Here is a 25,988-nt window from a genome sequence, read left to right as displayed (position 1 = left end):
CCTGAAATGATAAGTATAGCCTAGCAATTATTTAAAAATAAATAAATAAAAAGATAATAAAAAATAATAATATTAAAGCAAGAAGAAGACATTGTTTAACTTAACCACAAATCGATAGAATTATTTAAATGAGAAAATAGCATTCAAATAATTGAAGAGATAGAAAACAATCTATTCCACAGTGAACAATAATGATGAAAAAAACGCCATCTGTAAATAATCCGATCATCCGGATATTCTATGCGTGCCATAACATGTCATATATATGTCAACAGTCACACAGAAAATGTTTTTCTGCTTAACCATTTCTACCAGAAGGGGGACCAGTCCGTCTGCCGTAGACGGAGAGTGGCCGACGGCGAGCTGAGGCAGAGGAGACGCCAGGGTGAGCAAGCCGACTTTGGGTTTAGAGTTCGACTCCGGATCCGGGGACCAGCAGATCCAGCATTCCGCATCTTGCCATGATCCCTAGGATTTTAATCATGCCTCTCTGTCTGTGTGTGAGTGCAGGCAGGCTGACAATGATTTCCTCAGTGATTACGTACAGAGCGAGTCCCTGCGGGGTAGGGGCCCCCTCTGGAGCCATCCTGATGGCTTTGGGGGCCTTGCTTCCATTTTCCATTATTATGTGGACTACCGGAGCGACAGCGCAGTCCAAGACCTTGCAGGTTTGTGATGAGGAGGGAGCTTCCATCTTCTCTCTGCTTCTTCATCCTCTTTTAAGAGCAATTTAGACGTAGACTTAGATCAGATTCCGAACCTAATTCATGATTAGCTGACTGGAGTGAGAAAAGGAAGAGTCTATAATAGTTTTGATGCTGTTAGGTGGATATGAAGTGAAAAGTGTAATTATCATTTTTCCTCCTTTTTTTTGGTTTTGTTGCATTTTTTGCACTCTCACAGGAGGCGTTTTGCTGATGTCTTTCTCACGCGGATGCATTTGAGATGAGATGCGAAAAGCAAATATTCCGCTTTTATTTCTAAACGAACATCATGCCTACACGCGTGTGTGTTTTCCCGGAGAATGGAAGCGCATGACGGGGATTACTATATTCTCACACTTTTCCCGATACCCAGCTCAACTAAATAGAGTCGCCGATACCGATCGGGGTATAATTGGATTTTATTACATCCACCTCATCACAAAATAACAGCAAACTCGTGTTTAGACCGCACGGCAAAGGGCTAAGTTGCATCTTTCTGTAATGGTAAAAAGGCAGCCGCGGTTTCGCTCAGTGGAATTTAGAGAGACTATACCTTTAGACTATCCCGTCTTACACAAATTATCAGACAGAAACTGAGCAACTTCAGCGTTTTCTATAGGATGTCGCGCCGCAAGCAAGCTAAACCAAGATCACTGAAAGGTAAGTGATAAGCCTATGTTTGGCTTGAACATTTTATTTTAAGGTTATGACAAGTCTAGACGAGCATGATCTGAAGTTATCGCTCACTGAAATGTTACTGTCTCTTTTCCTTTTTCACGCATTTGGAAGTGTTCTTCCTGTTATGTTGCGCATGAAATCGACTGCATTTTACGTACTTGGCATCGGGGAAAATCGGGTCGGTTACAGTTCTGGTTGCATTGTACTGATAGTTAAAGTGCAAAGGCAGGGCATGGATAATTTAGAGAGCAACAGTGCAGCGCGACGCTGGCAAAACATCTGGATGTGTTAAAGACGCTCCTGGTCGGAACTTAAGCCGTCTGATGGAATGGGGTGCAGAGTCACGTGACCCCCCCTGTCTGAGAAACTAAGGAGGAAACATTTTATATGTTGGGGAGAGGGAGGGCTGTGATATGTGTGTGTGTGTGTATGCATATGTGTGTACTATAGCTAAAAAGAGAAATTAGAGGTTAGTGCTAATTGGACATTAAAAAGTTGTAAACATATGGATTTGACAGCCAAAGAAAACAACTGAACTTTATTGATGTTTTAATGTCATATTCAATCTCAACTCATCTCAACTCAGCATGTCAGAAAATACACAGAGTTTTTTTTGTTACTTTTTCTGTCTATTTTGAAACAGTTGGACTGGTGGTAATTTGACCGTGCATTTGTGACTGAGTGTACATGTGTATAAGAGAGAGAGGGGGGTGGTGGGGTGGGGGGGCAGAGCAACATGCATGAACACACACACATATTCACACACTACTTTTCTCTGTAGCATTTTGGTTTGGGGGAGCTGCTGGGTTTTTGGAGGTTGAGCTCCAGTTCATCTGGCAGGCATTGTATTTTGCTCAGCAAATAATTGTCCACAATTTCACATTCCCAGCTTGTGGTCTGTGGACCCCTTTCTCTCTCTCCCCTTTCGTTCTCGGAAGTCTTCATCTCAAAGGAAGATTACATGGTCTGCGGTAGTACATTCATGCAGCCACCATTTTAAATCAATACCCAGGAGAGGGGTGGAAATGTGAGTGCATGCACATCTTAAAATTGTCACATTCTGTTGCCAGACTTGCACTGCTCTTTTCACAGTAAACAGCTCTATACATAGATTCCCTATTTTCTCAGACCAGATTGGCATTGACTGCTTTTTTTTGTTAGTTGGTGTGACAATTGCTATTCTCTAAAGACGCATACATGCTACAAGTGTGTGTGTATGTGTGTGAATTCACAAGAACATCTGTCAAAGATTTGTGTACCTCTATGTGTGCAAGAGAGAGTGTGAGCGTATCAGCATGCAAATGAAGCCAGAGTGATGACATTGTTTATTTTGTTATTGTAAGTAAAATTTAAATTGGAAAAATGTGGTGCACAAAACACCCCGACTTTTATGTCCTCATACCGACTGCTGAAGCGGAGCAGAAATGCAGATACGTCATAGATATTTCCCTGTTTTGGATCAGACCCAAGGAAGGCCAGGCAGATGTTATTTATTGTTCTTTGTCTATCTCTTTCCTCGGGGACAGAGACACATTTATACAGATGTCCACAATAACTTTACTTGTTTTTTAAATAGTTGCTTAACACTGTATTTTCCGCTATTGTTTGCAGAAGATGGGAATTGTCATTTTATTCGCCGACTTTTTAAATATTTTAAAGTGGCCTCTCAAAATTTGTAGCACCACCGTTTTCCTCATGTGATTCCTCACATGTGTGCGAGCCTGCGTCTGCACACACATACTGTACAATTTGACAAACAGAATGCGGTTGCAGAGTTCGGGTTTCACTTTTATAGGTTGTCTTCTGCTGACTTAAGGCAGTGGTCAATGTGCACAGGCTTTTTTTGCGCAGAAAGAACACTTTGTTCTGCGGAAGGGGAGAATAAACAGAGGTGCCGATGGAACATGGAGAAAAAGGCAGAGGACGGGCAACGTGTGCGGCGATTTTAGGGACTGGTGTGGATAGTGTGGACATGGAGTGTATGTAGAGGAGATGAGAAAATAATGCTGTGACAGTTGGCACTCTTTTTTTCCCCTGTGTACCCCAACACACCCACTTCCTCAGTATTGGCTGCTTGTGGGAGTCAGAGGTTATGTTTTTGGTCCCATCGAGGAAAAGGGCAACATTACAAGTCCCGTTTCAATTAAGTCTGAGAGACAGATCCGGCTACGTTATTGCTTGGGGGAATAAATGGCACAGGACAAGACCATACATCATTCGCTTATATGCAAACACTTCACCCTAGCCACTGACATTTACTCAATCCTGAGCCTTCTACATTTCTCAACTGTAGGCACATTGTAATTTTGTTTTGATGTGCAGAGGCTTTGGGTCAGCACATTGCCTCAGTCAGTGGTGAGCAGCGAGGAAGGAGGATCTCACTCCAAATCCTGCATGTAAGTGTGTGATGACTGCCACGTTGCCTGTCCTACAGCACTTCCTGAATAATGTGAGGCTGGGTTGATATTTTCATTTGGAGCACAAATGACAGTCTCAAGCCTGATGTGTTTATTGGCTGAGGAGGAAGTTTCCAGGTCTGTCATCCGCATATATAAATATATTTTCTGCGCCATTTACTTTAAGTGTAGAGGTTGTCATGAAATCAGCGCTGTGTCATGTACACCTTAAATATTTGATGTTTTCGAGGAGCTGAAATTTGTCACCACATGAGCGAGTTTTGCTTGGCTATACATGAAAGGAAATATTATTTTACACTTAAAATATAAACGCTCCAGAAAGGGTTGATTTATGAAATCTGTGAAGGGCCTAATGAAAATAAAGCGAATCTGTTTTACGTTAAAATTCCTCTGCTCAGACGTTAACAAATTAGACTTGAAGCACATTTTTATTTCCTTTCATGTCAGGTGAATAAAACTGCTATTAAAATTTGACCCATCAGGAAAAAACTAAAATAGATACGTATTTTCTTAAACCCACATTCATCATAATTTGATGTTTTTTTCTTTCTGGAGAAATGACCGTGTCTGGTATGCCCAGAGATGCATGACCACTCCCCCTTTCACCTCTTATATGCATAATGTCTGTGTTACTAAAAAGTGTGATGGCATCTTTAAGCTCAAGTATTTTGGTCAGGAGAACTACTCAAAAACTCATTACACTCTTTCTTTTAAATTCACACTTTGCTAAACATGTTTAATGTAAAATGCCCTCTTAATTTGAACAATTAAAAAATGCAGAAAGGGACTATTTTTTTCTCCCCCTGTTTAAATGTCTCTAAACAGTTGCGTCATTTTTAGTTTATTGGAGAAGCTGCAGTATTCCAGTCTGCTCACAATTAATGATCTGTGGCATAACACCCATTAACACTTTTCTAATGTGACACAAAAATATGGTTAGTATTATCATTAAGGAAATTATGATGGAGCCGTGGAAAAATCCCATTAGCACGGCTGTCAGTGCTCTTGACATGCGGCTCAGTGTGTTGGACTGGGTGTCGCGGGAGCTGGCCGATATCTCTTCTTATTCCATGGCATGTGTCTCTCTTGTTGTCATGGATTGTCATGGAGAAAGAGTTCGCATTCAGAGACAATGATTGATTTCCACCATTGCTGCAAATGAAATGATACGTTGCTAGGCTTATTTGCATCTGTCCCCTTTTCCTGTATGAATAGCATTAATATTTTTTTGCTTGCTAAATTTGCAGTAATTGCATAATGAGATTATTGATTCATGGCATTTTTTTATATTGCGACTAATGGAGTTCTTTTTTTTTTTTTACTCTTATGATTTGCTTGCAGCACATGGCAATATATGAAGGATTACAAATATTATGCAACGTGATTAACATGCTCCTCTATTGCAAATTATTTATGACACTAATCACCAGTTCAAATAATGCTCATTAAGAAAGTTATTCATGTGCAGTGTGTGTCCTCCTCCCTCCCTTCCCAGCCCTAATTGAGGAGGGTTGACCTCTTGACCCGAGCTAAATTGAGTTGTAGTCCCTGTGGCGAGCGTCTCCTTCCCGGTCAGTCAGGGCGGATTACACAGCCATTGTGTTCGGCACTGTATCGTCCAAGCTGGCTGTAACCAAGCAGATGAGTCACGCATATCCAGGAACACACTCAGGGCTTTTTTTCATGTCTGAGAAGTGCTGCAAGATACCCACACACGCACACAAATCCGTGGCAATCGACAAATAAAAGCGCAGAAATATACAGTAATTAAACACACGTGTTTGTGTGCATATATGCACTCTTCACTCTATTCTCTTACACAGCAGGAATTCATTTGATGGATTAGGAAAGGTACAAGCTGCTGAGACTTTGTCATGTTTTGCTTATTCATGTCTATTAAATCATTAGTTTTCCGCAGGTGTGATGTATTATAGGCTGTGCACGTGGTGATCATTCTGTTGTTTTTAAAAAAAAAAAAATTTATTCTTTTGTTTGTTTTTTTGCTTTCTGTTTTGCTCCCCTATCTGTAGAAAATTAATTCATCCCTAAAAAGGAAGTGTCCTGTCTTGGGGATTGTCACTCTCAATATAATGACAGTTACTCTGCGTTCATTTTTGTGTGTGGCCAGTGTGTTAATTAGTGGCCTTTAATGCTGTGCCACTTGTTGTGGGATTATGTCTTTCCTGCTCCGCGTTTTGAAAATCAAAGGAGCAGTGCTGAAATGGTCCCATGTGTGTTTGGTATTGTATCAACAAAACCTAGCAGCATGATTACAGTTTGTCACTGACTGAGTGATACACTGTACCTTGTCAAACATTAATTAACTGATAGCGGTGATGCATTAACAACAATGTGGACGGAGTTTTTATTCAAGCTATTGTCATTATGAAGTGAGCTTTAGAGTATTTTAATTAAAGCTGTCCAGCTATTTGTATTTGCACTGTGTTTTGATTGTTGATCAAATGTCCAGCCAGTATGAAACATCACAGGAGTCTGCCCTTACTTGACAGCTCACCCTCTATGATCGCTCCTAGCTAGCTATTAATTATCTAGAAGACAGGTGCAAATGAGAAAAGCATTTGCACTGTGATGGAAGTTGTTTACTTTAAATGACAAAACTTTTAATAAGTTCACAGTGGTGACAAATCATCGCAAACTGCCGTAATGTTTAAGTTCTTATGGCATTGTGAAATAGAATTTTCTGCCTGAACTCCCTCATCTCACCAACAGGGACGGTAATCAAAACAAAAACTCCGGCTCCCACTACCAATCTCTGATAGAACCATGGGGGATTTATTAGGACCCCCATCCCTCGCCCATTTAAATGATCCTAGATGCAAGGCGCTCAACAGTGCTGGAGAAACTCATTAAACTCTCAGGGCGTCAGTCACTAAGGCCTCCTTTAACAGGACAAGGTTTCTGTGTTGGCTGATACAGTCCTCCTTGGTGGCTCCGAGGGATATACCTCCATGGTGTCCAACTATGTCTGTTCCATCACTTTTAATTGATTTTACTAATTAATTGCCAGACCCATGAATATTTGTTTAGCGTATTTTCTGTGTGCATCAATGTTACTCAGAGGCATTCTTATATCTATATTTTAGAGCCTGACTGATGTGGGACTTTTGAGACTGATACAATACCAATTTTAGGATTTTAGAGAAGAAAAACTCAATGATTACTTGCAGCTGTGATTTTTTTAAAGCTGGAATAAAATAGCATTTTCTAAGGGGATTGCACACTGATATTACTTTGCAAAGATACTCAGAATGCTGTTTTCATCAGCAAATAATAAAAAATGATTATACATGTAATACATTATACATGCAGTGTATTACATTGTGTACCAATTCTAGAAATTAATAGTGAGAAAAAATAGCTAAATAAACATCAGTATTGTATGTTCAGTACCAGTCAATTGCTGACCATTTCGATAAGAAAAAAATAAATAAATAGCTAAAACCATTTCGAAATCATCCAAGCATTGTTTTCTGCGTTCTATATTCTGCAAAAAAAGTTTTTATATCGGAAACGCCAATATCGATAGATACAGATGAGTGTATAATAGGTCGATATCAGCTGCCCAATAAAGCGGTCAAGCTCTAGTATATCTTGTATAGTGGTATTTCTTTATAAAGGCTATTGTGAATAAAAGCCTCCCCCTTTGGAATTCAGTTTTGGCTGGACATGGCCGACTGCAAAACATATAGTTGCTCCGTCGTTTGCCATCTTCATAAGAAACAGCTCGACACTTTCCTCTTCATTTTTCACTGAGGTTTGACACCCTGCTTGACACTGACTCTTGCTCCCCTGAGGGGGCTTCTGCCACCATAGGATCCCGCCTTAATTATGCAAAGTACAGGATATTTTGTGCGATTTTAAAAGTGCGCCAGTTTCTGCTTTGGCAGTCACTGCCACACTCCCCTACTGGGAGGTCCTGTCAGACTCCCCCTTCCTCTTTGCCCAGGAAAATGAAAGGCTAGAAAGAAAAGACATAATGGAGAATGCATTTCAACTGCAGGGGTGGAACGCAGAGGCGTAAGAAGTCCTCAGTGAGACCCTCATTTTACATGGAACAGGTGGGAGACTCTTTTGTTCTCTTCCCGCTGTTAAAATCCATTTCATTTCTTGTACTTGACATGCCACAAGGAACTCTCACCAGTTCCAATGTAAAAGGTTCTTACCTTTTACTAAACAGAAGTCGTGTTTTTCAAGGCCATGCTGTTGTCAAAAAGTCAAAAGTGGTTTAGTTGCCATGCGCCTAATGAGTGGATTCAGTGCAGATCAAGCTGTCACTGTTTTGTCAGACACCATGTTAAAAAGCAAAAGCACTTTGCAGCTGCCTTCATTGTTATGAGACGTAATGTGAATTTATAAATGTATGTTTTCTTTGCATCTAAGTGAGAATCACAGTCAGTTTTACTAAAGGTCAATATTTATTCTGGAATCTACAAATTTTCTTTTTAATACCCGTCTAATTTAACTAACCAAGGCATTATACAACCTTCTCACTAATGCAGTCATCAAGGTGTTTTTTACTTGGTCACTGTTGATGTTGGGAGGACGTTTCATGGGAGACGTTCATAATTCATCACGTCATTACCCAGTCCAATATGTTATTTACGTGGGTGGCTGTTTGCCTTGTTGCCAAACCTCATACATATGAAAGGCTTGTGTGGAATCCCAAACCACAGGTTGAGCTGTCGAAAGCTGTTGAAATCTCTTGGAGTTTCCATACAGAAAATCTCAGTAGTAAATAATAAAAAAGAAGGAAATCTCAATGTGTCTAACTTGTTTTTCACTGTTAACTGTTTCTTTCCCTCTTTTTCTCCCCCTTCTCTTTTTCTGGCAGTAGAAGACAATGTGACAGAGGACCAGCACAGTCCTGGGCACACTGCCATTCCAAGCGGTAATGCTCCATTTCATATTTCATCATTTTCGGCTGGAAAGTGGATCTTGTGTCTGCTTGTGTGTGTGCGTGTCTGCAAAATCTTTGTTGGGTTCAGAACGAAACAAACTATGTATTTCCTGTTTTTGAGGTTTTCGTAGTGTAAACTGCATGGTTGCATGTGTTTTTATAGGAGAAGGGCAGAGCGGTGCAGCCCTTCGTCTTTGTTTGTGTGTTTAGGTGCATGCATACATGCAGGTGTGCTTATAGCTGTCCTTGTGTTTCTGTGTGTTCCTGCCGTTTTTTTCCCCGACTCTTTGTTTCCCAACCCTCTGTATGATGTAGAATAGAGCTACCCAGATGAATGTGTCCTGTCTCCACGCGTGCCATTCACAGTGGCCCTCCAGGAACAGAGCGGTAATTCAGGTCAGGCTAGCAGAAAGCCCCCTATGAATGAAGCCTGCTCCTGATGCACCACACTGTATATTTTCATTTCATTTGTCTCTGGTAAAGGTTAAGTCTCAGGCGTGGTTATTTTAAACCCGATATGGATGGTTTTGCCCAGCAGGCTGGGGACCCTGGGTACTCCTAGGCTGCCACATTAGTCCGGCATTTACCCATAGCTTTCTGAGTGCTCCTGTGCAAAATACAGGAGCATGTGCCACTACACTAAGTCCAGGCTTTTCTCAGCAGCTTATAACTAGTATTATTGTTTTTTAGTTTTAGTTTTTTTATTTAAATGTCTCTGTAAACAATCACTATACCCAGCAAGCAATTTCTACATCTTGGCTAGATAAAGCGTCAGTTTCATCCGGCTCTGTGAAATACACTTCTAGACAGAATATTATTGAACTGTATTGAAATTAGTTCAACTTGTTTTTTACCGACACAGCTTATGAGATCAATATGGCCTGTCAAAATAATTACAATATCAACTTTTCAGGCTAAGAAAAAGTTATCGGTTATGTCCATATATCGTACGATGAACGTTTGATTACATAAGAATGTCATAACATTTTAGCCAACATGATGCAATAACAACAGCAGAGATTTCCTGACCATTATAAAACTCAGGATCAGAAACTAAGCATGTTTTTTTTTTTTTTTACAGCGCCACAGAGAAAAACAATGCAGAGACACGTTTTGCTGTCATTTCTGTATGCACTGCATGTGTCCTCTCGTCTGCTCTCTGTTTTGGAGTTTCAGACCCACACACACACACACACACACACAGATACACAATTCAAAGTTCATTGCTTTTTAAAAGCTTGCATTATTATGCAATTTTAACATCATTTGATCAGTAAATTGTCTTAAAATGACAATTACATAATTTATTACAACTATTTCTGGGGAAAAAATATCATCCAACAAATGTGATCATCATGACAGGCCTAGAGATGTGAAGTGATATTCTATCATGTAAGCAAAGTCAACAGTGATTACAAGCTCAAGATGAAAAAAAACAATGTCAAACAAATAGATAACAAAAAGCCCATCAGGACAAAATAGCATTAGCTGTTAAAATAGCATTATTTTTTCTGATACACATACGTCATTTTTCCTATTTTAGTAATTCATTTCACACGTAGCATCTAGCAGCTATTTGAGTTCCCTCACATTTAAACAGAAGCAGACCTCAGACATGTTGCTGTTTCTGACCTTTGAGTTATCCATCATCCATCTCATATGTTTCTGATTGACCCTGGCGTGTGTAATTGATCAGACATGCCAGTAAACATTTTTGTAACATTTTTCTTCATCCTTGGAAAAAGCAGATATCTATCTGCCACGAGTTAATGTGTATTGATAGGTATTGGTGGGTGGTTCTGTGGAAAGAAACCACCTCCTTAGCCCCTCTAACCCTAGCTCAAGGGATGAAGGACTGGGCATAAAAGGCAGACTTGCCTCGGAGACCTCCTGTCATCCAGAGCCAAAGTAGAGCTAATGAGTGTGCCTGATTACAACGACCCCCTCAGACACACGAATCTCCCCTCTCCCCATCCCTCCACCACCTCTATCTCCAGAGTGAGGGGAGACAGCCGCCACATGATCGATGTCTGCCTGTGGAGAAATCAGGAGGGTGCACAAATTAATTTCTCACTTTCCTCATTTGACTTCGTCTGACTGATTTATTTTTTAACCCCCTCTCAGGATGCCGCTTGACGAATGGTCAATGAGAAAAGTGATGTTTGTGGTGGTAAACTTTTAGTGAGATTCCTCTTGCTATTTGCCAATTTGTCTCCTCCAACTTTTCCGAATGTTTCGCCGCTGTGTGTGTGTCTGTATCGCAGTAATTCATTTACGGTTAAACTGCTGCCCAAACAAGCCCTTTTGAACATCAAATTGAAAAGCTGCGGAAAAGCTAACCTGCTTTTCATGCATTTGCCACTTTGACGGACATGGCCACAATAGCCATTAGACTCCTGACAGGCCAAGGGCTTAATCAGACATGGTGTCAAGATCTGCCTCATAATATATAAGTAGGCCCCCAGTTGTGCTCTTCAAGCGTTCTGCAGGCCCTGCATCCTGTTTCTCATTCATGTTTGATATGTAGCAAAGGCAAAGGAGAAATGCTAACAAAAGAGGCCCTCTAAAAGATAGACAGTATTATGCATAGTATAGAGGGGCAGGAACAGTGTGATATCTGAGATTTAATGAGGCAGTGCGCTTTTTTACCCAGAGAGTGTCGAGCAGGCTTAAGATCTGCAGCTTGGCTTTACCACTGCGCTGCCTGTGTGTAATTATAACCACATGCTCCGTGCTTTTTCTTCTCTCTTATATATACATCCCTTTCTTTCTTTCTTTCTTTCTTTCTTTCTTTCTTTCTTTCTTTCTTTCTTTCTTTCTTTCTGTCTGTCTTTCTTTCTTTTTTTTCCGCTCTTGGCTATGTCAGATTGAGGCTGTTTTTTTGGAAGAGTGTGTCAGCTCTGTCAAAGTGGAGTGGACTGAGGCAAATAGAAGTGTTCTAGAGATCTGAAGGGGTGTCTGGGTGGCAAGGTGCCGTAGTGTAGAGTAGTGTAGCGTAGTGGTGCGGTGTCTGAGACTCTGGCTCTGGCTGAGGCTGCCCACAGATCAATGTACTGCAGGGCTCACTACAGCAGGAAGAGGAAAGGACTCTTTCACTCCACCACTTCAGAAAATCATATTCTCTATTATTCATTTCCTTTGATGTTTTACTGCACTAATGGCATAGCAAGGCGCTCCGTTCAATATTATCACTCCCTATGAGAGAGCAAGTGAGACGGGGTGAGAGAGGGAAAGGGAGCGTTTGGTACGTTCAAATGTTGTTTCTCATTCAACTGCTTTGATTTCCGTTCTTCTTTGTGTGCTCATATCTTTTTTTGGTGTCTGGATTTTAATGGTGGTTGATGGCGTCTGTGTACCTGTGATTATATGTGCTGCTTCCTTCATGTAGTGCTCTCCGTGTTAGCGTCATTGTTTGTTCTTACTCCTCCTGTAATTGTTTAGCACCTTTTCTCTCTCTGTGCTGCTCTTATCTTTATCTCGGCATGGATCATAAAATTTTCATAAATACGGCGCATGTTTTTTTTTTTCTTCTAACGTATAACAAGGTGAGAAACATTTTTATGCCAGAGCATCACTTTGAGCTTGTAATGTGTTTAGCGTTTTTTTTTGTTTTTTTTAACGAGAAATGGCTTTCGACAAACAACTCTTCTAATCTACTTTTAAATTTCAAACGCACCAAAATATTAAACAGCAATTAGTCCTTGATATGAATCTGGGGGACTTGAAGCAGATAACTCAAATTTGCAGATGCCGACCATATGAACACAGACCCCCCCCTCCCATGCAAATTCTTGAGGATCGTTAACAATCTGGCAAGTGTCAAGCGCACAGCCCCGTCGTCGGATCATGACATTCTTTAATGATGGGGGATCAGTGGATGTGACGGTCTAAGTGGAGAGCCCCAAATCCCATCCACACAGAGGAGGATACACTCGGAGGCACATGTGGCATTAGAATGTAGTGTGACCTATATATGGCGGGTACTCGGCAAAAGTTTTAGATTTTTAAATAATGAGGTGCCGGCAACCGTGTGAAGGTTATTCAATCTTAATGTCCTCCTATTTCTGACAGCCTCCCTCACTCTGATAAAGGAGCGCACTCACCTTTGATCAGGCCCGCCGACATGTGTCGACAGAAGCTGCTCGCTGGTTAAAATAAATTCTTAATTCGAACTTGGGGGTGGGTGGTTGTAGGGTGGGTTGCCAGGGAGGGGGCATCATAGAATCAGGATCTCTGGGAAATGATGGGGAAATGAGGAGATGGGTGAGTGGGTAATGATGTTTTCGACACCGACATCTTTCATTGCACTCAGGCTAAACCCTGATGGAGCTAGACATACTGTATCTACAGGCAAGTAAGAACGTAGCCCTCAGTGATTTCACACTTTCTGTGCTCAGTGGTTTGGGGCTGGATTTGAGTGAATTTCAGTTTAAAACACTGACATCCATCACATGTTGCATTTCAAAAATGGTAACAACAACTTTTCCGTGTCTCTTTTCCTCCTTCTAGGCGCTCAACATTTTTTTTTTTTAATCTTTAAGCTTAGGGTTATACATAAAATCTCCAGCGAGGTTAAAGGCAGGGGTCGTGCTGAGAGTTAACTTTTTAGATCATAATTCTGTTGAGTTGCAGCTTACCCAGACTTTTTTATTTCACTTTTTTTTCTTTCTTTGAGTATTCCTGTGCGTTCATGCCCTTCCTCCCGTCCCCATGGTCAGTGTCTCCACCTAACTCAGTGTGTGGGCTAGACAGTATGAGGGGGGTGAGTGTAGGCTTCCCTGCTAGGGACCAAGGGTCCCTAGTGGGGCTGAGGGAGCAGGGGAAGAGAATATCAATTAAAAGGTTATAAATATTTAAGAGCAGAAAAATATTCAATAGTATAAGGGTGCGGGGATCCAGGGGACTCTTCAACTCACTAGATGAAAGTTGTGGCGTGATAAATGTCACTAGGCACCATAAGAGACAAGAGTGTGTGTGATGGATGGACTCAGACTCAGACAGATATTACATAGCCATAAAGATGTCAATCACCATTTGGATATCCACATTTTATTAGTACAAAACTAATGCGGTTTTAGTGCCGTAAAGATTGAAAATTCGTCCTTTCTGTAAGATCTTCATCATATTCCCCTTATGAATAATTTCTCAGTCCAAGCTACGATCATCTTATTTCGAGCTGACCTTATCAGAATATGGATCAGCGGTCAATGTAGCTTCCCTCTTGTCCTTGCCTGCCATAGCAACATTGTCAAGCTGATTAACAAAATTAACAAGGCATGATGAAAAATTCTCAATATGCCACATATCTTTCCCCCATATTCCACATGTGATTGTCAGCCATTCCAAGCATGGTGGTATTGATCTGCTGTCCAGCCTGTAGAGACTGGTAGAAGAGGATGTCCTGATCTGATGGATTACTGTATGAGGCCCAGAGGCACAGGAACCTCAGTATTGACGTGGCTCTTTAATCCCAGGGTTGGACGTGACCTTGCCGTGTCAACCCCCCTCTCCCCATGCTCACTCTTACGCTCTCCCAACCACCCACCCAAAACGTGTAGCAGTTTACACTTCCAGCGCCGCATCACAGCGGTGCACCGGAGGTCACTCAGCTCGACCGAGAACGGTGACCTGGCTTGGAATCACTGGAAGTTGCAGCTGAAACTTGTCACTCGAAACAAGAGAAGCAAATTACACACATATAAAGCTCTCAGGGCTTCATTCTCATAAATGTCCCAGTTTCTCTGCAATCTTTTTTCCTTCGGTCGTTATTGCAGATCTATTACCTTTGAAACAATATTCGAATATCAACTTAATATAAAGAACGGAATAAGATGCATAAAAGAAATGCATTTTTATTGCAGATAAAACATGAAATGCTAAAATGTAGCCATCATTTGTTTTCTCTGACAGGACTGAGCTGTGATATTAGAGAAATTAATGATTCATAAAGGCCGTTGGAAAAAAATATCAAACCTCCTCCACAGGCACCCTGTAAAAAATAAAAAGTGCATATTGTGAATTCTGTGTCTGTGGATGAATCATTAGTCTATATTGTGTGGCTTTTGGCCTCAGTCAGAAGTGTTTCCCCCCAGAGCAAGAAAGGCCTGCATCTGTGAGGATTGGGTTGGGATTTTCATTTTCTTGAAACACCTTCTGTTCTGTTCTGCATGGTCCCACTGGGGACCACAGTGCTGATATTTTTAGAGGGCATGTTCCGAGAGCCTCAGTCGCCAAGAGGGAAGGACAATGGAGGGTGTGATGTTACATCAATACTTGGCGCAAGTCGGGGGAAAGGAAAAATCCTGGGTGGCCTTGATGATTTCTGGACTGTCTTTCCTTAAGGAATTTCGCAGTTTAAGAGCACCCTACAAAAAAAGACTTAAAATGGCTGCCCACGTGTAAAGACACCCACACCTGCGTGCATCGGTGCCACACACACCTTTGTCCTCCAGCGCTGTTAACTGTGTGCTAGGCAAAAAACCAGGCTTCCTTGTAACGTTCCCCTCCGGAGTTTTAGGACAAGCTGAAGAACACTTGCATCAGTAGGGCTTAAAATGGCTGCCAGTGAAGTGCAAGGGCTCTTCTCCCCCACAAAGCCTTAACCAGGGTGGCATGATTGTTTGATTGTAAGTATGGCTTTTTAATCAGTCTTATTGTGAAGTGTAATGGTCACAGCAGGGGAGAAAGAGGGCTGCAGGCCATGCTGCCTATTTATAAGATGCTGTTGCAAGCCAGATTTACTGTGGATGTTTGCGCTGCGCTGTGAGTGAACAATGCAAGGTTTGATTTGTTGTCCGAATATTTTAGCATCGCACGAAGAACATCAGATTAGACTGGTGTCTTGAAAGATGATTCCTAGTCCTGGTTCAGTCAGTCGCCCACCCCTGGCACTGCTGCAGCACAAAGCCAACAAGAGACAAAACTGCAGATGGATTGAAGAATATTGATGTGTGCGACCCGCGGCTGCCTGCGAGCAAGGCTGAATAATTTAGGGAAGTGTGTCGTGACGACAGCCTAACACACACCAATCTGAGTTTTGTGTGTCTTACTGTGCTACGCTCCATACATCCACAGTCCTGGCCTAGATGTCTTGATAATATGGCAAGGTCTGTCTCCTTTGATAGACGCTGACTGATGCAATTCAGCACTCACTGGCGGAATTTCATATTTCTTTGGTCGAGCCAAAACTGCAATCCAGGATTTATTAACTACACATATTCCCATCAGTCTAGTTTCATATACTGAAGTTTTGCTTGGGTGAAGCAGGGCAAACACAACGTAAAACCATTTCTAATAACAGAGGTGTGTGTGTGTGCATGTGTGTATTAGATTTGTGTGTGTGTGTGTGTGAGCATCGTGCCACCTTGTCTGTGTGTGCCTGTATATCTCTCACCCTCACCTGCCCAACACTTCTGTTATGGCATGAGTGGTTGAGTTACAGAGGCCCAAATTGAACCTGCATTTTTATTACAGCTTTTATTATTGTTTTTATTAAATCCAGAGTCTAGAAATCCATTTTATTGTCACCCAGAGGAAGCTGTAGTACCTCACTGTGTGGGTCACCCCTCTGACTATGTGGTACTGTCATTTCCTGTGGCTCGGCAGATCCAGAGTGCGCCCTCGAGAGGGCGGCGGAGGATGGTGAGACCGGGCGTCTGAGGAAGAGGCTGCTCTCTCCAGAGGAAGGAGAAGAGGGAGAGGAGGACGACGAGGAGCCTGCGCTGCACAGCTGCGACAGCTGCCGGCAGGTGTTCGAGTCGCTGAGCGATCTCACCGAACACAAGATTAATCAATGCCAGCTGACAGGTAAACAACGTTCAGCCCACCGAGCCTCCCCTCCACTCTGCCACTCAGCTCTTCTCCCACTCCCACTCTCGCTCTATGCCTGCACCAGAGAATATGCCACACTATGTGTGTTAGTACACTGCGCCAAGGGGAGCACAACACCAGACTACCAGTTTCCTTGGTAGATATCCAACAACACACACACACAGGCCTCACACATCGCACATTATTTATATGTGCGGCACATCAATATCTACAGGCGTGACATACAAATAGGCCTCCATGTGTCCTTATAATAGATCACTGTAGGCTACACTATGTGTATTTATAGTATGTGCATTGTGTCCTTGTCTGTTTCAGTGCAACATTTTATACAGCACTATACTAATTCAAACATTTCACTAGAGTGTAGCTGCGAAGTCCCAAAGTAACCAGACCACCAACTGGAAACAGATCCTTGCTCCAGGAAAGTCCCTCAGCTGGTCCCAATGCTAGCTAGCCGCAGTAGTAATACCGAGCGGGACTGAAAGAGAAGGATGCCATTGGCAGACTGTGTCATTGACCTGTTGATGGATGAATAGGGCTATAAATACCCTGACAAGGTGGCAGACAGAACTAATGATGTGAACTGAAGGTTTCCATGTGCTTCTCCTGGACTTGCTGTCCTCCTTTACACGTCCTGATGGGCCCGTGTTGAGAAACACCACCTGACACACATTTCCCAGTGTTTGGGCAAACTGTAGACCGGGGATACTTAACTTGCTTTGCCTGGGGGCCACTCTTGCAAAATGACAGGAGGCCGGGGGCCAGTTAATAAACCAAACATTAATAATATTTATCAGATGAAATTAATAAACATGAAAAAGCCTTTAACTCACTTTTTTTATCATTTCTTTTCAAATTAAAAGACTTATTAACTTAACTTATTAACCAAATTAACTTGCCACAAGGATTGACGGTGATATTTTACTACATTTAATGGCCTCAACTGCAATTTAATTCTAAATGCTTAGGGTACATTTGAAACAGTTTAAACAACAGGCTGGAACCTCTCAGATGATGCAATCACTCAAATGTTGAAATAACTCATCAGCCATAACAGTAACTGCTCCTAGCAGGGACAGAATGAATAACATATATAGCCTGACCTCTGTTTTTTTTAAAACAAGCTCTATTTTAATGCTTTTTTATGCACACTGCCCACCTTAAACAAATCCCCGTGTGATTAAAATTATATTCATTGTGAATTAGAAAATGCTTGGGCGGGCCACCTGGTCAACTATCAGGGCCCAGATTCTTACTATTCTCTTACTGTGGTATTCAGAAAGAGAACATGAAGAGGCTAAAACGAAACAATCCTGTTTCTGATGTAGTAAAGAAGCTCCATTTCAAAGCAAAGTCAAGCAGTGTTCATGAGAACGCGACTGTAGTCTCTCTTCTGTTTACATTCAAGCGCAGTTTGATTTCATATTTTACAACCCGCAATCAACAAGCCACAAATTATAGGGTAGATATCCCACGAGTTTTACAAAGATTTTCCATTAACTGTAAGACAGTCTCACAATGCAAGTCCTGTGTTTGTGTGTGTGTGTAAGAGTGCACATGTGCATTCTGTCCTACCACCCCCCCACCCCCCCTCCTCCCCCCCTCCGTTATTGTTTATTTAGGCAGAAATGCATGCATGTTCATCGTAAGAGTGACTTTGTATATGCAGGTGTGCTTGTTTACACGTACTGTGGGTGTGCTTCTGGTGTGCTCATGTGTGTGCAAATTCAAAGTGACGCTCAGTCGACTAAAGGTGTGAAAATCAATGCGCTGTTCACTTTCACATTACTGTCATCCAACAAAAGCATTCATTGGTTTGAAGGAAACTAAGTGCAGAACCTCCTGTCACCCTTTTTTTCAATGTAACACCTAATTCCATCAAGCCAGCACAGATTTGTGGACAGTCTGTTTGGGGAACCAAAGAAATAAAAACACAAAGCTTATTATTGAAATCATAGGGGGCTCTAGCTCTAGCACTGCTTGAATTAAAAACCTCGTTAAATAGTTGGTGGTGTAACAGTCTGAAAATAGTCAGCAATGATATAAGAGCTATGTATTTGATTCAGGGGCAGGCTTTTCATGTTCAGCACTGCTGTAACGTGGTCATGACTGACTCAGCCATATTTTTTCAATAATTAAGCCTGGCTTTTATAAATGTCAATCTTACGGACAAATAACTCTTAATTGCTCAATGATGAAAAAAAAACACAGTTTGGATAAGAGCCCCCGTGGAAACCAAACAAAAGAATCTAATTGCCATTAGGGTATTGTGATTGCGCAGAAATACTCTATTAGTATTCAAACACAGTGGGAGAAAAAGAAACTTCTAGATGGCATACTAAGTACTTTGAATGTGTGTTTGTGTGTGTGTGTTTGTGTATTCTCTGGAATATGGGAAGAGATTTCCTATGTGGCATTATGTAGACATCCATGACCAATTAATCTGCCTTACATCAAGTCTCTACTCACAGATGGATCCTTTATTAGAACCATTTTCTAATCAACCACCAGCACCTGCTAAACCCATCCATTTTTACAATTTCAAATGTTTTATTTTTGGTAAACAAATTGCAGAGCTTGACTGGAACCAATCCAAATATGGAGATTTGCTTGCTGTTCCCTGACAGAACCCCGCTCTTTTTCCCCCAGCTGATATCCCCATAAGCGTATACAGTGTATTACCAGAACCAGACATGCCCAAAGAACCCACTACCTCACTTGTTTATCCTGGGCCTCATTATACTTTGCTTCTATGCTCTACAATACAACACACGTTTCACCACAGGAGTGAGACAAAACAGACAAAAAAAAAGTCTAAACAGATTCTAGCTGCATGTCGACCACGCCCGATGGACAGAGAGAAAAGAGAAAGATGTTACATGTCACTGCGATCAATGGCGGCCATTGTCTCCCCCCCGTCTGGCAGAGGTATAACACCTTTCCATGCACTTAAGCCGTGACCACTGCAGTGCGCTAAGGGAGCGCATGGGTATGGATTGCCTCGTGTCCCTGATGCGATCGGTGCTATTGATCGCGCTAATGCTGGACTGCGGAGGAAGGCTAGAGTCTGAGAAAGGGAGCGAGGGAGAAAGGAGGGAGATGGGGAGAGAGAAAGAGAGAGAGTGCTGCAGGAATGCGTCCCCAGGGAGCCCGTCTTGGGCTGGGGCAGGGCTTCAGGAATGCTCCCCAGGAGATCCCAGTGAAGGCTAGGGCAGGGCTGGAAGAATGCTCCTCCAGAGAGTTGAGAGTGGAGGCTGGCTGGGGCAGGGCTAGAGGAATGTTCCCCCAGAGCACCCCTTTAACTCTGGAGCAGAAGTGGAGGGGCTCCGCGGGGGGAGAGCGCTCCCCCGTCCCCCGTCCCCCCTCCGGCTCCAGAATGGCTGCGGATCAGGTTTCCGTGTGGGGATCAGCATCCTGCCGACAGGGCTTTAGGCAGCCCTGGGGAGGAGACAGGAGGCTGGAGGCACTGCTATTCCATAGGCCTTTCCAAAAACACTTCACAAATGCTTTGTCTCACTTGTCTCACTGTATTGTCTGTGCACCCTCGTATTGTTACCGATCCTTCACGGAGAAAAGAGAAACAGGGTCTACAGTTTGACTTTTGTTCTCAGTTGGCACAAGACATGTTCATCTGCTCGATGTGAGATTGCAACAGTAGGCAAGGAAACATGCCCTCGAATCTACTCGCCAAAGAAATACCTTGCTCCTCAGCTCATTTCAACTTGTGTTTACTAGCTAGCCCACACTGTAAATAAAAATAACACATCTAGCTCAGAGTTTAATTCAAAAGATTGTATTTCCACAAAGCCTTTCACTGTCAGTTCTCCAATTCCGTGTCTCTGAAGGTATTTGAATAGCCCAGTGCACACATGGGCTGTCAGCCTGGTGGCCATTCTTTCATTACGGGTCCAGCTCCCTTGAGCAACACCTTTTCTTGTGTCCTTCACTAGAGGAGGGGCATGGCTGCTCCCCCCAGAGAGATATGTGCCCTGCTATTTTAACCCTCTGTGAGATGACCTTTTTAATAAGTGTCTTTCTCTGTTTTCCTGCCGGCCACTGTGCGAGCAAACAGAGCATGTCTTCTGCTTCCCTCAGATAAAGGAATCAATCAGAGAGGGTGCAACAGAGAAAGAGAGAGAGATAACTGGGCCATATATGGATTTATATTATGTAGATTTCCCCTTTCTTCTTCCCTGTAGACATAGCAAAATGCACTCAGCTTCAATAAAATACGTTTCAGATTTATGAGAAAAAAACAAATGAAATATTAATACTCTGAAAACAATAAGATCCCCCCCCACAATGAAGAGAATGGTAATATGATAGAAATAGTTTAGACAAATTTCTAATATGAAGTCTCTGTTTGCGACGGGGATCCAGACACATTTTTTAAACCCGCTGATATATGTTTTCTCCTTTCCATTCCCAACCACGACATGTTTGTTTGAAGTGTTTGAATTAATTTACATCAAGTCGTTGGGTCAGCAGCATGGAAACATTCAGTAATACCCTCAACTATGAACAGGCTCCTGGCAGTCCATGTTTTCTACTAACTGTTTCCAACAGGCTCCTATTGGTTGTACTGGGTTCTTTTTTTCAACTAACTTTGTGTATTGATCCAACAGCTGCTTTGTGGCTGCCAAGAAGAATGTGCCAAAGACTTTATTTGCTTCAAAAGGGCTCACATAAGAGGAAAGCGACATGAGCAAGACCTGATTAGCCAAACTCTGAGCCACTGCCGTTCATCAGAAATTCTGCTGTGTTTTTGCCGGGGCGTCTTGCGACATCCTGGTACAAAGAGCAGCACACTGATTACAAGGCTTTGAAAGGAGGAGAGGCGGTCAGGGGAGAATAGCTACTTCTGGCACAACGCAGCCACTGAAAAGAGACCTCATGCTAGAGTGAGCTCTCAGAATTGGGCTCGAGTCTTTCCTGCGTGTATGTGTTGGTATGGTGGGGCATGTTCTGTGTGAGTGTCTATGGGAGAAAGAGAAATAGGTAGGGAGGGAAAGAAAGGCAGAGAAAAAGAAAGGGAGTATTAAAGTAGATGTTTGACTCCACGGCGTAGCATCCCTGCGCGTTTCCTCTCTGTGCGACAGTGCCAGTAACGTTAACAGGAGTGTCATTAGGAATTCAAAGCATATGCCCTCGTGAGGACGCCCTCTTTCTCTCTCCCCAGTGCTTCACACCGCACACATTATGCACTGTATAAAGTATTTATTGGTCTTTGTCAGACGAGGACTGCATTTTCTGCAGAAAAACAATCAAAATAAGAATAGAAGAGCCCACGTTTTATGCTTGTGTTTGTGTTCATGGTAGAGATATGATGATGGCCAGCACTGCAACTCCCTCATATTCACATCCCCCTCTATCCAAACCACTCCGTCTCTCATGTACTCGCTTGCTCAATCAGTCATCCGCTTAGGCATGCAAACACACACACACACACACACAGACACGTATTAGCACGCACGCGCACACGCGTGCTTACTCACAGCACCTGCGTGCTTGCACTTTGCATTTTAGACGACACATAATTCATCGCCCAAGAGGGTAAACACATGCTGCGACTTCATCCAGTTGACCTCTTTCTTAAGTAGGTAGCCACAATAGCAGGGGTGACATGTGGACAAAACAGAGATAATCTCGTGTACTCACCTAGAACTACACGCACTGAGTGAGAACCCTATATCAACGACATTGTTGTTATTTCCCCTTCCACTATGTAGCATCCCTTTGAAACTACTGACTTCAGACGTGTGACAAAGACCTGGCCATGGAGCGGTTGTCTCGGTTTCTCTAGCTCTCTTCATCTCTCCCTGGCCCTGGCTCTGCCTGCTCTTTGTTCACTCTCTTCCTCAGCCTGCAAGTCTTTTTCAGCGGCACAAGCAGAAGAATGGCACATTAAATCTTAATAGGACTGCGTCTGGCCGTGTTGAATTGCAGAGCGTGTTAAGCCGGCGCTTTCCTCCCCCTTGGCACACGCTCGTGGAAGTGGAAAACAATTGAATAAAAGAAACCGCTCCCTCCCTCTGTAACACAAGTGACTTCGGCTGCCCTGCTCAAGCTATGAGACTGAACTGACTCTGGCTCACAAATGGCATAAGGCCTTAGTGAGAAACTGTAACATAAATGGCATTAATGCTTTTCAAAATGCATAGATATACACTGGAAGGTAGACGCCGGATGTACCTGACCACCCACAATGTAACTGTTGTGTCTTCCCTTTTCTATGGCAGTTGGAATACACTGCCATACTGCCACTTAAAAGTATAATATATAACATTTCCAAATTAAAATGTCTAAAAATGGCTGCAGCTATGTTATATATTTCCTTTAGTTGTGTACATGCATTATCCAAAATATTTCCAACAATGTTCAAACCCAGAAAATCTAATTTTAATCGAGGACATGTTTCATATCCGCTTTCCTCATGCATCAGCGTTGTGGTTGTGGACCAGAAGTTCTCATGCTTTTAATTCAGTTTTAAGCAAACATTTTATGATTCACTTTTTTATATCTTGTTTATTTTTAACTATGTATTTTAACCAGATGAAGGATTTTCATCATTGGATGTTTGGATCTTAAGTTACCAGAGAAACAAGCTGAGCAAACGTTAGCAGCAGCTCAGCTCCAGCCACTCTGCAGACGTGTCGAACATCATCTGAGAAAGAAGTTTTTTTTAGGTGAAACGCCTTTATTCAGTGTTTTACCAAGTCCATTTGTTTTGGATTTCTGCATATTATTCTGCTCCCTATAAAAACCTCCTGGACAATGAAATCTAACCAGGAGACACTGACTGCTCCATCTTTTGTTACTGTTTTGATTGAAAGACCCTTGTGGCAGGAAATTACATATTGCACGTTTAAAGTGTGAGAAGACAAAAATAGCCGGGAGAGACAAGTGAAATGTATTGAGACATAGGACGGACAGAGGTAGAAAGGGGGATGGGTAAGAGACAAAGAAGTGGAGAGAGACACAGTCAAGGTAGGAGAGAGCCAATCTTAGCAGCAGCAGCAGCAGCGATGTGAGTCCAGGCCTGCTTTGTAAGGCAGTCAGAGGTGGTAATTAGCCAGTGATGAGTTGACTGGTTGTGTGTCCAGTGCACGGCACTGCTGGGTGGGGCTGTGGGAGGTAGATAAGGCCAGCAGTGGGCTTATCTCTGAGAAGGACAGGCACCAGGCCTGCCAGGCAAATCCACCCACAGACCAGCCGCATTTTATTAACAACATCATTAATGCCAGACAGGTTATGTGCGGTGGCTCGGAAGAGAGACAGGAAAAAGTAAAAAACAAATAAAGTCTCAATTCCTGCTTGGCTGGCCAGTCTAAAGTACATAGGCACCGGTTGACGTGTTTTGAAAGCAAGGAGCTTGTGGAGATGTTTACCAGGTAGGCAGCCAACGGAAGGGCACGGAGAGCGAGCTTGGATCTTACCTCTGGGTTTTGCTCACTCTCCTCTGGGTCCCCAGAATTCAAATGATTTTCTTTTTTCTCTTTCAAACGTGGGACTGCTCACCAGAATAATGATGAAGCAGATACAGAGAAACATAACTAGGCACAAAGAAAAGGCAAAAATGTATTTTAAAAACTTTATGGACATTCTGGGGTCAGTTTTCTAACAAATGCTTTGTGAAATGTTGATCTCTCTCTCTCTCTCTCTCTCTCTCTCTCTCTCTCTCTCTCTCTCTCTTTCTTTCCCTCTAAATCTGCAAAGAACAATCAGGTGTGCATGGTTTGGTGTATTTCTACCTTTTTTCAGTAATAAAATACAATGTTGTATTAAAAACACCTTCCTAAAGGATTTATCCATTTATCCATTTACACCTGGACAGGTGTCTGTCGTGTTTTGTGGCAAATGTACGTTGTCTTGGTCCTGTTTGTTTTTATAAACAATCGTGCAAAGTGCGTAGCGTGAACCAACACTTGGTTTGTAATTAACAATCTCTATTAGCATATGAAATGCCAATGAGCTTTTTAATGGCATGTTTTCTACAGTAATTTACACCAGCAGTCTACAGGATTTAACACTGCTTTCAGACAAAGAAAAGTTCACCAATCAAGATGTACCTCGTTCACAGACACCTTTTAAAGAAACATCTACGTGCGTCTGAATCATGTCAGTGCTCCCTAATGAAAAGGTCATAGGATTTCGCTTATGTCTGCGTGGAAATGTTCTGCACATTGATCCCCATAGGGCTTTTTCCTTAGATGGCTTTTGCCAAACTCGCCAGTAATGGGAGGAAAGGAAGGAGGGAGATGGAGGGCGGTGGAAAGAGTGACCAGTCCGACAGGTTTATGTCTCCCAGCAGGCTGAGCTCCATGGAGCGGGCCCACAGGAAGGAGCGGAGCCAGCTGTGACGGCATCCTGCTCGCCACTGTGGTTTAGGAACTTTGGGGCTACACTATCACCGACTCAACGTTTCCCCCTTCTCCTCTACCCCTCCCAGGGGTTGTTTTTGTTGGCCAGGGGGTAGTGTTTGGGTGGGGGCTGCTATAGGGCTCTGTGGAACAGCCACTCCTATACTTCAGGATATGGGGAGTTCAGCCACCCACAAGGACAGGGATTCTCAAATATCATGTGAAGTAACACATTTGTTCCTTAGTGCTAATTGCCATTTTCGGACTGGAAGGTGGGTTCATAAATTGAGTTTTATGGGCAGGATGGGTGTCGTTTAAGGTCTCCAAGGCCACCAGCTGGACTATGCTTTGGCAGAGGGAACACTGTGTGTCGGTACAGAATGTAATGGTTTGACAGTAAAGCCATGCTGTCAGGTAATACAGAGACGTCCTCTTAATGTTAAGAGCAGTGGACAGCAGGGGGTCCAACACCGCTGAGAATGTAAAGGTCATCTAATCTATTCCACCTCCAACCTGCCTGGCTGATCGATCATCCTGGAGGAGTCAATCGATTTGATCAGAGAGCTTCTCCTAAGAGATGGCCTCCCAACGAGTGCCTGGGATTCTGCGGAAGGCTGCAGAGTGTGCCAGCTTGGTACATGTCTCCGCGATAAACCAAGACATTAAAATCCTTGATTAAATAGTAACTCGCCACCTGTGGTAGCCATTCTCTAAATAAGATGATCTGGTTTAAGATGGCAAAGAACATGCAACTGTTACTATCACCTCACCATGCTATAAGGCTCATTCTATATGCAATGCATGTACACTAAAATCAGATCAAAGCAATCCTGTAGGACTGACTGACAGCCAAGAGAGATTGGACCGTAGTAAACAGAGTGGTAATCTGTATATTAGGACATTATGTGCCCCCAGCCAAAGCATGATACATCTTTCTCATCATGAACTTGGTTTGTAGAACATACCCCACAAACAAAGTCAACAGACAAAACCATCGTGTGATTGGATTTTAATCCAATTGCATTATTATTCAGGCCTCCCATTGGCCATTCATTACTTTCACATGGAGCCTGTGTGGGTT

General features: G+C 42.7%; 1 protein-coding gene across 4 annotated transcripts in view; it reads left to right on the top strand.

Moving 5' to 3' along the window:
- Positions 1–495: 495 nt before the first annotated feature.
- Positions 496–25,988, top strand: part of LOC131979856 (zinc finger protein 521) — a 101,406-nt gene continuing 75,913 nt past the window's right edge. For 2 of the 4 annotated variants that reach the window (XM_059343911.1, XM_059343910.1), the window contains exons 1-3: positions 515–1,364; positions 8,652–8,708; positions 16,323–16,523. In XM_059343911.1, the coding sequence (XP_059199894.1) occupies positions 1,325–1,364; positions 8,652–8,708; positions 16,323–16,523 (298 nt within the window). In that variant the 5' untranslated portion in view covers positions 515–1,324. Of the gene's footprint in view, positions 1,365–8,651; positions 8,709–16,322; positions 16,524–25,988 lie in introns of all 4 variants that reach the window. The other 2 variants (XM_059343912.1, XM_059343909.1) reach the window with 2 other exon arrangements.

This window comes from Centropristis striata, chromosome 11 (assembly GCF_030273125.1).
Source record: "Centropristis striata isolate RG_2023a ecotype Rhode Island chromosome 11, C.striata_1.0, whole genome shotgun sequence".
NCBI lineage: Eukaryota > Metazoa > Chordata > Actinopteri > Perciformes > Serranidae > Centropristis > Centropristis striata.
The sequence above is the reverse complement of the archived record's forward strand: the minus strand, read 5'-3'. Positions and strand labels throughout refer to the sequence as shown.